General features: G+C 32.3%; 1 protein-coding gene across 2 annotated transcripts in view; it reads left to right on the forward strand.

Moving 5' to 3' along the window:
• Positions 1-14,168, forward strand: part of HEATR1 (HEAT repeat containing 1) — a 1,780,420-nt gene that overhangs the window by 614,563 nt on the left and 1,151,689 nt on the right. For both annotated transcript variants that reach the window (XM_044059100.1, XM_044059109.1), the window contains exon 18: positions 8,908-9,091. In XM_044059100.1, the coding sequence (XP_043915035.1) occupies positions 8,908-9,091 (184 nt within the window). The remainder of the gene's footprint in view (positions 1-8,907; positions 9,092-14,168) is intronic.

The following is a 14,168-nucleotide window of genomic DNA, read 5'->3' on the forward strand; positions in this document are numbered from 1 at the left end:
TATAGTCCAGCAACTTACTGCTAAGATGGATAAAATGGATACTAAAATAGACACTTTCATAGAAAAACTACAAAACAAATAGACTTGTTACATATGTACCTGCAACAACAGAAGATCCAGATGACAGGCATAGAAGAAGCTGTGAATGACATGGAAAATAAAATACAAGAACAGGAAATCAACACTGAGTTTCTGCTGAAACAAAATACACATTTACAAACAAAGCTGGATGACCTGGAAAATAGATCTAGGCTAATAACATTAGGATTTTTGGACTGCCAGAAAATATTGAAGGTAACAATATTACTTCTTTTTTAACAACATGGCTCCCTAAAACTTTAGATTTACCAGAAGCATTCTCTTTTGGTATCGAAAGAGCACATAGATCTATAGCTAATACTAACTCTAACAAAAACTATCCTAGATCAGTTATAGTTAGATTTCTATCATCTTTTGATAAAGAGATGGGTCTTAAATCTGCTTGGGCTAAAGCTCCTGTTAAGTTTAATGAGACAACTGTGCTTTGACAATGACTATTCTTCCATGGTAATTGCTAAAAGAAAAGTTTTTCTGCCACTAATAAGGGAGCTTAAAAAAGCACAGTTATAACATACCTTCTGTTTCCTGACAAGCTTAAAATCTTCCTTCCTGATGGTCCTAAGGTCTTCGATGATTTAGACTCTGCTTTACTGTTTGTCAAAGAAAAAAGGATTTTGGATAAAATAGAAGAAATGGAATGGGCTAGTTCTTCATTAAAGAGATTGGCAACTGAAGCTTCCTGGAAGACTTCAGAGAAGAAGAAGAGACTAAAAAACAAATGATTTGTTATATGTTTTTTTCTCTCTCATCATTTTAGTTCATTATTAATCTTTTGAATATAGTTCCTGCATTTCCAGAAAGCCACAAATATTTTGGAAAAGATTTAATCAAAGTTATTCTCTATGTGCAAAGAAATGTTTTGTTTCATAACCAGTCAAAATGCCTGAGGATTTAATGGCAGGCTGTGACTCGATTTGTTTTTCTTTCTGAAAAAAGTAAGGTTAGTAATCTGATACATTTTTTTATCTTTACCTTTTTTTTCCTTCTTCTTTTATTATTTTCTTTGTTTAAACAATGACATTCTATTTAGATTATGTAGTGGGTAAAGGGTGGGGAGGGCAGGGAGAGAACAGTAATGAAAATATCATTAATAGAATAATAACATATTTATTTCTTGTAAAAGTTTATAAGTTCTTCAAATGCTATTTCTAATTATACTTTCTTGATTATACTGCTTATGCTTGTTTGTAAATAATCTGTCATGCTTTAACTAATAATAATCAGAACTAAATAAGAGTAAATAATATGTTTTATTTTTAACTCTATTAATATAAACAGTAAGTAACATTCCATTGTATATACTTCTTACAGCTTTCTCTTACATTTTTTTATTTCTGCCTCACTCCCTTTTATTTTCTACTCTCTTTTCTTTTCTTTATTAATATATAGAATGCTTTTGACTGTGTGGGCACAGTGAATAATAGGATTTGTATGAAAATTGAGTTGGGAGAAGAATGCTGAGTTTTATTACTTGTTGGTAATTTTGAGTTTAATTTCACTTGCATAGAGGCTGTGATGATCTGTGGAATACATTGTGGAGGTTCTGTCATGTTTAGATGCATTTACACTGCTAAATGAATGTTTGTCACTAGTTTTAATAAGTTTCCGCCAAAATGTTAAGACAGACAATCTGGGATGTGGGCTGTCTTATGCACAATGTCCTTGAGTTACCTCAGAATCTTCAAATCACAGAATTCTCACAGAGAAACTGAAAGCAGTTAGTATAAACATTGACAAGGTTATCACACTGACACACCACAGATTCAGGAAAAATACTCTGTTCATAAAATATGTCAGTTATAATGAGTTTAAATGATGTAGTTTCTTGTAGTAAGTAAATGTCTTATTTTAGAAGGCATAAAAATGAAACATTTATTTAAATGTTTTTGAAAATCTACTTAACAGCAGCATAATAATCTGTGTTAAAAATTTGTGTTCCAAACATATACTTTACTATAACTCATTTAATTCATCTGATTGACAAACATAAATAATCTTATAACTCTATTCTGGAAGAAATGTCATGTGATATATTTTAAAGCAGTAGGTTAGCATGATTGTAAAATCTGGTTACCAATATGTGTTTGCTGTGCATTATTTTGTATAAAGCAGACAGATTTATTCTAGGGACAGCAAGTAGGACAGTGCTCTACAAAGGCACAACTCAGTGAGATCAGATATATATATATATGTGTGTGTGTGTGTGTGTGTGTGTGTGTGTGTGTGTGTGTGTGTGTGTGTGTGTGTGTGTGTGTGTGTGTGTGTGTGTGTGTGTGTGTGTGTGTGTGTGTGTGTATGTATGTGTGTGAGTGTGATGGCTTTTTTTTCTGAGAATCTGCATAACCATCTAATATGATTTATAATAATTTCTATGAATACAATATTTTACTCTATTGACAAAATGAATGTTTGCCACAAGTTTTAATAAGTTTCGCGCCAAAATGTTAAGGGAGACAATCTGGGATGTGGGCTGTCTCATGCATAGTGTCCATGAGTTTCCTCAGAAGCTTCACTCACAGAATTTTCACAGAGAAACTGAAAGCAGTTAGTATAAACATTGACAAGGTTATCACACTGACACACCACAGATTCAGGAAAAATACTCTATTCATAAAATATGTCAGTTATGATGAGTTTAGATGATGTAGTTTCTTGTAGCAAGTAAATATCTTATTTTAGAAGGCATAGAAAATGAAACATTTATTTAAATGTTTTTGAAAATCTACTTAACAGTAGCATAATAATCTGTGTTAAAAACTTGTGTCCCAAACATATACTTTACTATAACTCATTTAATTCATCTGATTGACAAGCATAAATAATCTTATAACTCTATTCTGGAAGAAATGTCATGTGATATATTTTAAAGCAGTAGGTTAGCATGATTGTAAAATCTGGTTACTAATATGTGTTTGCTGTGCATTATTTTGTATAAAGCAGACAGATTTATTCTAGGGACAGCAAGTAGGATTGTGCTCTACAAAGACACAACTCAATGAGATCATATATATATATATATATATATATATATATATATATATATATATATGTGTGTGTGTGTGTGTGTGTGTGTGTGTATATGTGTGTGTGTATATGTATGTGTGTGTGTCTGTGTTTATGTGTGTGATGGCTTTTTTTTTTTTTTTTTTTTTTTAGGTAATAACGCAGGTGTTTCTGAGAATCTGCATAACTATGCAATATGATTTATAATAATTTTTATGAATAAAATATTTTACTCTATTGACAATAATGAGTTTAAGTAAATGCTCATATACAAACAATTCAAGATTTTTTTGGAAGCTGTTGATAGAATTCACATGACAGAAAATAGATGCATCTTATGCATGTAATGTCTGAATCATATTAGCCAAAGTTTTTGATTTAAATGAATGTTAGAACATAATTTTCTCTCCTCTTGATTTCTAACATTAAGATTATTTGAATGCTATTAGAATACAAGTGTTATATATTACATAGATCTATATAATAGTATGAACAGTTTTTAAAAAAAAAAAAAAAAAGTTTATTTTAGTTTATATGATGCTGTTTTACCAAATGTGTAGTTTTGTCTTGATAGATAATTGAATTGAAAACTGTTAACCTCAGTTAAATATAACTAGTATTAAATTGATAAGGTGGTAGCTGAGGTACTGCTGCTTAGGGTAGGGGATTAACTTGAGTAGTAAATACTACTCTAAGTTGGAGTTTTCAACTCCAGGCGGGATGCAAGGTTTAATCCTTACATTATTTTCACTTGTTCATTGTTATATTGTGGATGTCAAAACTATATACATATATTTTGTACACTCATTGTCACTACAAACAAAATTGAATCCTATACAAAATCCCATAAGAGATTTAATAAATACAGCTATATTTAAAGGTACACCTAAAAGAGGAGATGTAACATTATTTATCTGGTTATTTGTTATTTCGATCATAAGATTCTTGAGTTTTAAAAATGCCAAATGACATCTTTAAAAGGAATTTCTTTAAACATTAATGGATTGAATAATCCGTGTAAAAGGGCAAGCCTAATAAGATACATTAATCTACACAAGGCCAATCTAGTCTTCCTGCAAGAAACCCATCTCTTGAAAAAAGATATTGATAAACTAGCCACTAATAAGTATACAGTATTGGTTAGTTCAGAGCACACTCAGAAAAAAAGAGGAGTGGCTATTTTATGGAATAAAAGTATGCCCATTCCTAAAACCATTAAGTCTTATCAGGATGACAAAGGAATGTTTTGTATGGTTACAATACAAATTAATGGGAAGACTTACACTTTAATTCATGTATATTGGATACCTGGAATTGGTATTAATACAGTGAAACATCATATTGATAAGATCATATCATTCTCTATAGGGGATATTATTTTAGCTGGTGATTTTAATTGTATACTACATGAAAGTGATACTACCACTATAAAGAAAAGAAGAATTACATCTAATGCAAAACATTTAAATGATTTTGCTAATTCTTATCATTTGAATGATATTAATAATCAGATAGAGTCAAAATCATTACCATACACCTTTTTTCTAACAGATACAAAACTTATTCAAAATAGATAGGGTCTTTATTTCTAACCAGATGGTAACAGATTTAATTAATTCCAAAATCATTTCATGTCCTATATCTGATCATAACTCAATTGTTTTTGAATTCATGATAAAAAATACTCATAATGTTCAGATCAAAAGGATACCAGCATACTTAACTCAGCTAAAAGACTATAAAGAATATATACTTTCAGAAGTACAACATTTTCTAGACATAAATAATACTCCTGAAGTCTCCATTGTCTATGTTTGGGATGCCTTAAAATCATATCTATATGGACAAAGTATCAGATGGTATAATAACAAAAGGAAATCTTGGGATAAGGAATTGTTAGATATTCAAAGTAAACTGGACTCTTATAAGCATAATAATAAAGAAAATATTATGGACAAGAAAGTTATTGAAGAAATAAACAAACTAAATGAGAAATACAAAGAAATTTTAACTCATAAAGTTAAAATAACTTTAGAGAATACAAGTTTTGTCTTATTCAATAAGCCCCAAATACTTACATAGACTTAAAAATAAAACAAAAAGATTGAATAAACAAAACCATATCAAAGAAATCTTTTCTCTAAGGAAAAGAAGAATGTTTCTAGTATACCAGAAATACTGGATGAATTTAGAAATCACTTTCACAAGATTAACCATAACAACATTAACATGGAACCTAAAGATAAAATAAAGGAGTTTATAACCACAAACATGAATAAAAAGCTTAATAAACAACAGATTAAACTATTGGACAAGAGTATTTCATATACAGAAGTTATTACACAAATAAATAAGCTTAAATCAAACAAAGCACCGGGTAATGATGGTATTATACCAGAGATATATAAAATCCTTTCTAAAACTACATATTCATTAATACATAAGGTTTTTATTCTGGCCCAAACTGAGTTAATAACCCCCCCATCTTGGCAATATACATTTATTTCACCAATTTTAAAACCTAATAAAGATCCAACTAGATGTTCTTCATATCGACCCATCTCATTACTTAATGTTGATTATAAAATGTTTGAGTATTTTTGCTGATAGATTGAAGACAATTATCCCGGCATTATAGACATAGATCAGACGGGCTTCATTGTAAATAGAAATACTTTTGATAATATAAGAAGAACTTTAACATTAATTGATTTTGCAAATAGGAAAAAGAAAGATTTAACACTTATTAGTCTTGATATAGGTTCAGCATTTGATTCAGTAAGTTGGGACTATCTGTTTACCTTACTGAAATGCACAAATTTCTCTGATGCATTTGTAAATTTAATTGAGCATTTATACAAAGGAACGCTGGCTTATATTAAGGTAGGAACATATGTTTCACAAAAATACCCATTCTTAAAGGTACAAAGCAAGGATGTCCACTTTCTCCACTATTATTCACTTTAGTAATGGAGCCTTGGGCTAATTTGATTAGAAACAGTACTGACATAGAGGGTTTTGAAATAGAAGAAAATACAACATCACAAATTCAACTTTTGCAGATGATGTTCTAATTACATCAGCAGGATCTAATTCTTCTATGCAGTCTTTATTTGATAAAATGATGAATTTTAAAAGTATTTCTGGTTTAATATTCAATGAAGAAAAACTAAAATACTACCTATATATACGACCTAAAAATACTCGTTAGTGATTTTACTAAATATGTACCCAACTCAGGTCAGATAACTTATTTAGGTATAATGCTATCTAAAGATATTAAATCTATTATATATAATAACTATAATACCTGTTTTCTTAATATACAAAATCTTTTTAATACCTGGAATAATATGTTTTTTGCTATGGAGGAGAGACTTACAATTATTAAAATGATAATATTCCCCAAGATTTTATACTTAATACAATCAATAATACTTTCACCTACAAAAATAACTATCAAGAAACTGAATACACTAATGTTAAATTTCTTATGGGCACCTAATAGACCTAGGATTGCATTAAAGGAACATACTAATATCTGGTCTCAAGGGGGTATTTCTTTTCCAGACTTTAATTTATATATTATCTCTTCTATTATAAAAGTTATTACTTTATTAATAGATCGGTCATATGTCGCAAAATGGAAAGATTATTGGGAGCTAATTAGTATGCACTTCATGAAAATCTCCTTAACACATAAAAATATGATTATAAATAACTCCATGTTGTGGTTGCTAAAGGAATTTTGTACTTCACCTATTACACCTAAACATATGGTCTGTTACCCATTAAATATTATTAGTAGTTATCGTAACTTTATATTCATGCACCCTAAGTATAGGGAATGGAATTTTATTGTATTCCCTATAATTTATACTCAGGGTATGCTTATGTCATCTACTTCTGAAGGAGCTCATTTAGCTATAGATAATAACTAAAGTACTGGTATCAGCTGATATCTGATAATAAAGTTAAAAATCTAGATTTCTTAAAACAAGAATTTGATCTAAGGGAAACTTGCTGGTTAGAGGTTCAGATCTTTAGACAACATCTCATTGATAGAATAGATCTAATGTCTATAACAGTTAAAGAATCTATTCCAAAACTGATTGATTACTTGATAATAAATTTACAGCATAAAGTTTCTGATATAGGTAAACTTTCATATATACATAAAATTATCAGACAAGAAACTTTTTACAATGTAGATTCATACTGGAATTATTTCACCTCTATTAATGGGGACCCACCAACTCAAGATAAACAATATATATTGGAATCTGCTTATAGAACTACATCTTCCATTGTCTGGAGACTTTATACATGGAAATTTTTACATAGATCTTTTTATACACCTTTGATGATGAATAAAATTAATAATAAAGATAATCTATGTAAGAGATGTAATGTAGAAATTAATGCTGACTGGGCTCATATGTTTTATGACTGTATGAAGTTGAAAGAATACTGGAAGTCAATTAATGAATTTTTGCAGGCTCTTTTACAGATAATTTCATTATTTCTAAGTCTCTTATATTATTCAACACACTTGTACCTCAATGTGTTTAAAAGATTAAGCTTCCCTTGTTATGGTCTATCCTAGCAGTGGCTAGGAAAATAATAACTAGAAATTGGATTTCAGATACACCTCCTTCGTTCAATAAATTTAAAAATGTTATGAATATAATGTGTCATATGGAAATAAGCACAATTAGAATGAGAACAACTAGAAAAACATCACATTTTATTGTATGGGATAATTTACAAAATTTGTTAAAAAAAATTCTAATTTCAATAGCACAGTATTTTAGTTTAATTAATTGATTTGATTGTAGTGGATGTTTTTGTAAATAATTTAGTTGTTTTGTTGAATATTATAATAATACCTATTTTTAATTATTTGTATAAAATTGTTATGATATTTCTCTTATATGTTAAAACAATAAACTTGTTTTGAGAAAAAAAAAACTACAGAAGTACAAAAAAAATGTTTTTGCAGCGGGGGGGGGGGGGTTTGCAAGCTTCCTGCTTCCACCACACCCCTTGTAGTGGGGAAAGAGCGAATTCCCTGATCCCCATTGTACCACAATCTCAGTGCAAACAGTACAGTGTTTCAGAATGTCTGTCATATGGTCACGACCATATGCAGTTTGAAGTTCTGAAACAAGAAAGAGAACATATAGACTCCATACAGTGAGTGAGGTCAGGAGTGAAACCCAAACCCTGGAGCTATTGAGTCGGAGCTCTTGACCATTCATTAACCATGCTGACCTACAGCAGTTCTGTTAGAACACTGCTGATGGACTGATCTCTTATTAGCTTACTTTTTACAATGCCTGTTGTATTTTCACTGAACTACTTTTCCACAACCTTCTCAGACAGTTTGGCAATTTTGAGGTTAAGCTTTACTATGATGTTATGTGAATGTTGAATCCTATGATGTTATCCTGTATATTTGTCTATTCCCACCTCCTTTTTATTTCAGCTCATTTTTGCATACTATGTAACTGTGTTTATCTCTATGTGGAGCTTTTCTCACCGGGTCTCTACTGAAAATGGAAATATATCCAGTTAGACTAGCCCGGTTAACAAATGTAAAATAAAATAAATAAATAAATAAATAAATACTAGTGTCTTTCACCAACTCCTACAACACAGAAGATTCTCAGGTTTACTGCTGGACTGGAGTTACCCAGATTTACCTCCTTGATTTATTGTTCATTATTGGTGGCTAACTCTAGTTAAAATGATCTTGCCTTTGAGCTCTGCAGTACTAATTTTGCCATGTTTTTTAACTTGCAGGATAACGTTCCTGGTGAATGGCAAAATAAATTGATGGAGGGCTCTATGCCAGTGCAGCTGATGACTGAGTTTGTGTCAAAGTTGAAAGATGGACAGGCTGCTAATGCAGAGAATGCAATGTTAATGTTATTTATCCTTAAAGAATTCATCAGTGTTTTGAAGAGACCCAAGTGCCTTCTGAAAGGTATGTATGTTTTCCATAATACACTATTTTAGCGCGAATGTCATATAAGATATGGTAGTGAGTTAAAGCCATAACTTGGGTATTTTCATCGTGTTTAGATGATTGACAATAATATTCCAAATGTCATCATAAAAGTCATGTTGCAAATGGACATAGTTTTAGTTTAAGATGGTCCTGAATGCAAGAAAACATGATCACTTAGAGAGTGATCCTTATTGCATAGTACAAGTTAACATCTATTACATTAAATAAGCAGATTTTGTAAGTCCTTTTGTCTTGAAAATGCCAGAGCATTAATCACTCAGAGAAGAAAAATACTACCTGACAGTTTTGTGTACAAGAGTGTACGCTATGAAGTAAACAAGTAGTTTGGTTGAGGGTGTTAATACAGTTCTGAAGCTTACATGTGCAACAAACTCATTTGTGAGAAAAGAAATTTCTTCATAGCACTTAAATGTTTATTTTAAAACAAACTTTTTTCATAACCTTTAATGTTTATTTTAAAATACTGTTTTAACATCTTTGTATCACAAATTGCATAGTGACATGAGTACCCATTCATATATAAAAGGGAAAACAAATGCAACAGTTTTCATTTGCTCAAATTTTACAATTATATTTGTCTTAATTTAATATTGAATAGATTGCTCATGAACCGTGTTCCCTGAAATATCAGTTTTTCTAAGCATTATTCTGCATGTATTTTCCCCACAGATTCCATTTACTTCTACATAGTTTATTCCTTCTCTTTCCTAAAGTTCCCACTTCCATTACTTTTCTCTCATTCAGTTCTGTTACAGCTGTTTTTGATTTTGATTTCTGTTTCCTAATAATTGCTTTTTTGGTAGCAAACATCGTTAAACTTTAAGAGGACCTTACTGTGTCTAGGCAATTCACTTTCTGTATCTGAGGTCAAAAAAATCAGTTCCTTAGTTAAAATAATTTGTTCTGTCACCATTTCTGAAAACATACCCTGTAGGGAATTGCTGAAAAATATCAACTTGTTAACCCCCCCCCCCCCAAAAAAAAAATGTTCCCAGGTACCCTGTCTTTCCCATTATACCTCCATAGTTGCTGTCTACCTGTGGAAAAAATTCTCTGAAATCTACTTGGGGTATAAGATACCTATTCAAACACCCTAAACTCCACAGCCTTGCAAATATTCTCCCATTGTTTCTTTACGTATTACCTTGCCTTTCTCATTTCCCAGATTTCCCAGTCATTAATCTATCTTGATTGATTCTAATAATCAGTCATGCATTATTTTATATGCCCAACTAATTACACGCATATATATGTATGTATGTGTGTGTGTATATATATATATATAGTTATATATTTGTGTGTGTGTGTGTGTGTATATATATATATATATATATATATATATATATGTATATATGTGTGTGTGTATATATATATATATATATATATATATATATATATATATATATATATATATATATATATATATAAAGATTTTTTTTCTTTTACTGCAGCTTCTTTCCTGGACTCCACTTCAAACCCCCTGAAGAGCAGGTCTTTTTTTTTTTATTGCTCCCCTGTCCCTTTCTCTTAAAATATTAACTCTTGACTAGCCAGCACTGTGACCTAGAGAAGTAAAGCATTGACTGTGGTGGATTACTCACTTGAGGATACTGATAATGGAGACCAGTGCAATATGGGGGGTGTGACATTACAGTGGATATCCTGGAGGCAGGCTTTTTGCTTATCCATCCACTACCTGGTGGTAACTCTCATTAATAATTGCATAGCCACTTGCAGGGGGGGGTTGTGAATCTCTGCAGTGATTTGGGTAGTATGTTCCACTGCCTTGGGACTTGGAGTTATTGACTTGCACAAATGCTGCCATTGCCAAGATGCCAACTATAGCAAAAACTTCTCAGTAGTACGTCTGAATGACTACTTCCTCGGACAACTGTTGCTCCAGTGGATCTAATGACTCCACCACCAGTAGGAATGAATAATTGCAAGACTGATAGGGGAGGCTTAGTGGAAGGGAAGCAGAGGGATAAAAAAGCACTTGGAAAAACTTTATTCACTTCTGACTGTGCAGCCAGTGTGACTGAATAATGGCTAACTTCTTCACAAAATGGTGTCTACCACTTTTCTTCATGTACAGCAACGTTATTTTGCTCATTTGCTACTTCATTTACTTTCAGTATTAAATGCAGGTAGGCATTTTAATGTTCTCATTAATATTCTGCTTCAGAAATGGCAGTTACTGAATAACAGAACTGATTGCGTGCCTGAAGATCGTATTTAGGCTAATAAATACAAGTAAAGCCCAGTGAGGTAAAAGTGCAGACAGCAAGTTTGGAAAATGGAAATAAATGCTTTGCTCTTGATCACTTAGGTTCATAGATTAGTACTAAGCGAACTGCCCTTGCGAGCCATTTTAAACCTAGCCAATTATCCCTTGTGAGACTCAAACCCTGCACCTTGTTCTTGTAAGGCAAACACCTTAACCATTAGGCCACCCTCCCAACCCCAGCAGGCTAGCATCTTGAATTTTTCACTTTTAGAACAGAATTGTAAATGATTAAATATTAACATCTTTTAGGAATCTGAGAAGACTTTCTCACAATTGCCATCGTCATGTGTGTGACTTGCACATTTTTGCTTATATCATTACAGACGCCCCCCTTTACACACACATACTCGTGCATGCACACACACACACTATCTGTCTTATTAAACAGAAGTTGCACAAATCATCAAGTCATCAGTGGAGATTCCTTTAAATGACCTTTCTGAAGAAAAATAAATAATGATTAAATGTTCAAAATAAATCTGTAAACCCTGTATCTTAATAGAAATTCTAATTTTGGCACTTATAACACCAGATCAGTCAGAATCACAGAGTGCAATGGAGACTTGCATACTGTGGCATCTGAAATTAAGAGAACTTTGTACTTTTTAGTACGCTGATGAAGTATTCATTTTTCTTACCTTTACTTAATAAGACTGTTTGAAGTGCCCTTTTAAGTGCCTTAGTATTTTACTTCCTTTCCACCCCCTACGTTCCCTCTTGCTCTGTGTTCCCATGTGTTCCATGTCCTCTTGGATGCTCCTAGTGGAGATTCCATGTCCACTACCCATTCTGGTTAGTCCATCCCTTCTGTCTATAACCTTCTTTGTGAAAAAGGCATTTTCAGAAATCTGTGGAGTAGTTTCTGCATTGTTATCCACTTTAGAAGGTTGAATTTCATGACTCTGTTTACCTGTATTTTGAAGTATTGTTTTGGGTAGTTACGGAGACCGTCATTTGTGTTTATGTGAATACAACAGCTAGACACAGTGTGTGTTGCAGAGACCATGTCATATTAGGAAGGTTTGCAGTTGTTTTGTAAAAACCTGGCAGCATCTGACATTTCATTTGTGCCATAAGAAAATAAGTGAGACAGTGAAACTGAAATGACTACAACTGTCATGAGTGACTGGCTTAATGCTGATAACTAGTAATTTTAACTGACATTTGCACAGAGGAATCATTGCACTATTTATAGTGGTGCAGATGTGGTACTACATATCTTTTAAAGACTCTTATGCGAGTTAACAGTTTTATACACAAGACTGACTGGTGCAAATATGTATTACATTGCCAGTGATGAACTCATATTTGTCTTGTATTGTTCAGTCTGGGTGGGTGGTCATGTTGTGCAAGTTGTTTAGACTGGATTAGCTTTGTATTGAGCATTTCTGACCTTAGGTTTTCCAGTACAGAAGGACAACAGGTAATGCTAATGGAAAGTGTATATGGAAGCATTGTCAAGAGAAAACTGGTACCATTGTTCTGAAAACTCGAGTTTTATTTTTATTTTAACATGCTGTTTATTGGCGACTACTTTTTTCCAGATCATGAGAAGAAAAACATTTTTTTCCAGTGTGCAGTAAAAGCTGTTTTGAAATTACTGAAGCATTACTGTTAACATTTTTAAACAAAGTTATGCCCTCCGGGGTGGCGCTATAGGAAGTAACTGAAGTTCCATGGGTGAGGAAGACCACCACCTTCTCACAACACCCTTGGATGGTCTATTATTGCCCTATAACATGCACCCTCTCAAGCATCATTGTGTGCTCGTCTTTTAGTCAAGCTTAATTGTAAGTGCTGTCCTTTATTTGTGTGTCCCAGTGCATGACAAATGTAACTGGCAGATATTTGTAAGCCAGTGCTCATTAAAACTGTGAGCACATGTATGTGTATCTTTTTTTAATTTAAGTCTGTCTGGGAGTGGCTTTTATTTTTAGTGGAGAAGGGTATTCCCCAAGAAATTTGATAGCGCTGCAGATTCTATCTCATGAGTTTAGTGTAGATGTAGTATGGCATAAGAATACTTGTCTGCTGTCCCAAAAGGTGGAATTGGGAATGGGCCACTGTATTTCTTTATTTTGTATTAACTGTATCCATAGGAGACCTCTGCTCCTTGCAAAAGATGTTGCCCACTACATACAACAAGTAGAAAACTTTAGTTTGAAATTAAATATATGAGATGCTGAAACTGAAAATTAAATAAGTGAGATGTTGAATCCACAGTGCAAGTGTTTGTATTTCTGTAAAAGTAAAATTTTTTTCTATTCCAAGAATACTTTTCTTAACCATTTTCAGATGCCTCCAGTGACATAATTTTGGGCAGGGTGAAGGGGGCAACTGCCCCAGGTGGATGTTGCTAGGGGGCACATGTGCTGATGGTGTGAGAAGGTGTGAGAATGCAGTGCCAGCATTGTTTTATGAAGAGAAGGATTTTGTGGCTTCATAAATTGTCAGTACTGCATTTGGAGTCACTGTTGAAGTGCTCGGTATACAGTGACTTAAACTGTAACAAATTGGTTGTTTGCAGCAAGCAGCTTGCTATAGTTTCAAGCTCAGAAGAGCTTCCTTCATGTTCTTTTTTGATCTTCAGCCTTTAGAAGATTTTTTTTCACTTAAAATTTAAGGGTCACCAGTTATTTTGGGTGTAGCTGTACAGAAAAAAAATAATACACAAGAGAAAAAACATCATAAACACAACATATTTCTTGTTTTACAGAATAAATTGCAACATCAGTATCTGCAACA

This window comes from Protopterus annectens, chromosome 1.part2 (genome assembly GCF_019279795.1).
Source record: "Protopterus annectens isolate FY-2018-M chromosome 1.part2, PAN1.0, whole genome shotgun sequence".
Classification (NCBI taxonomy): domain Eukaryota; kingdom Metazoa; phylum Chordata; order Ceratodontiformes; family Protopteridae; genus Protopterus; species Protopterus annectens.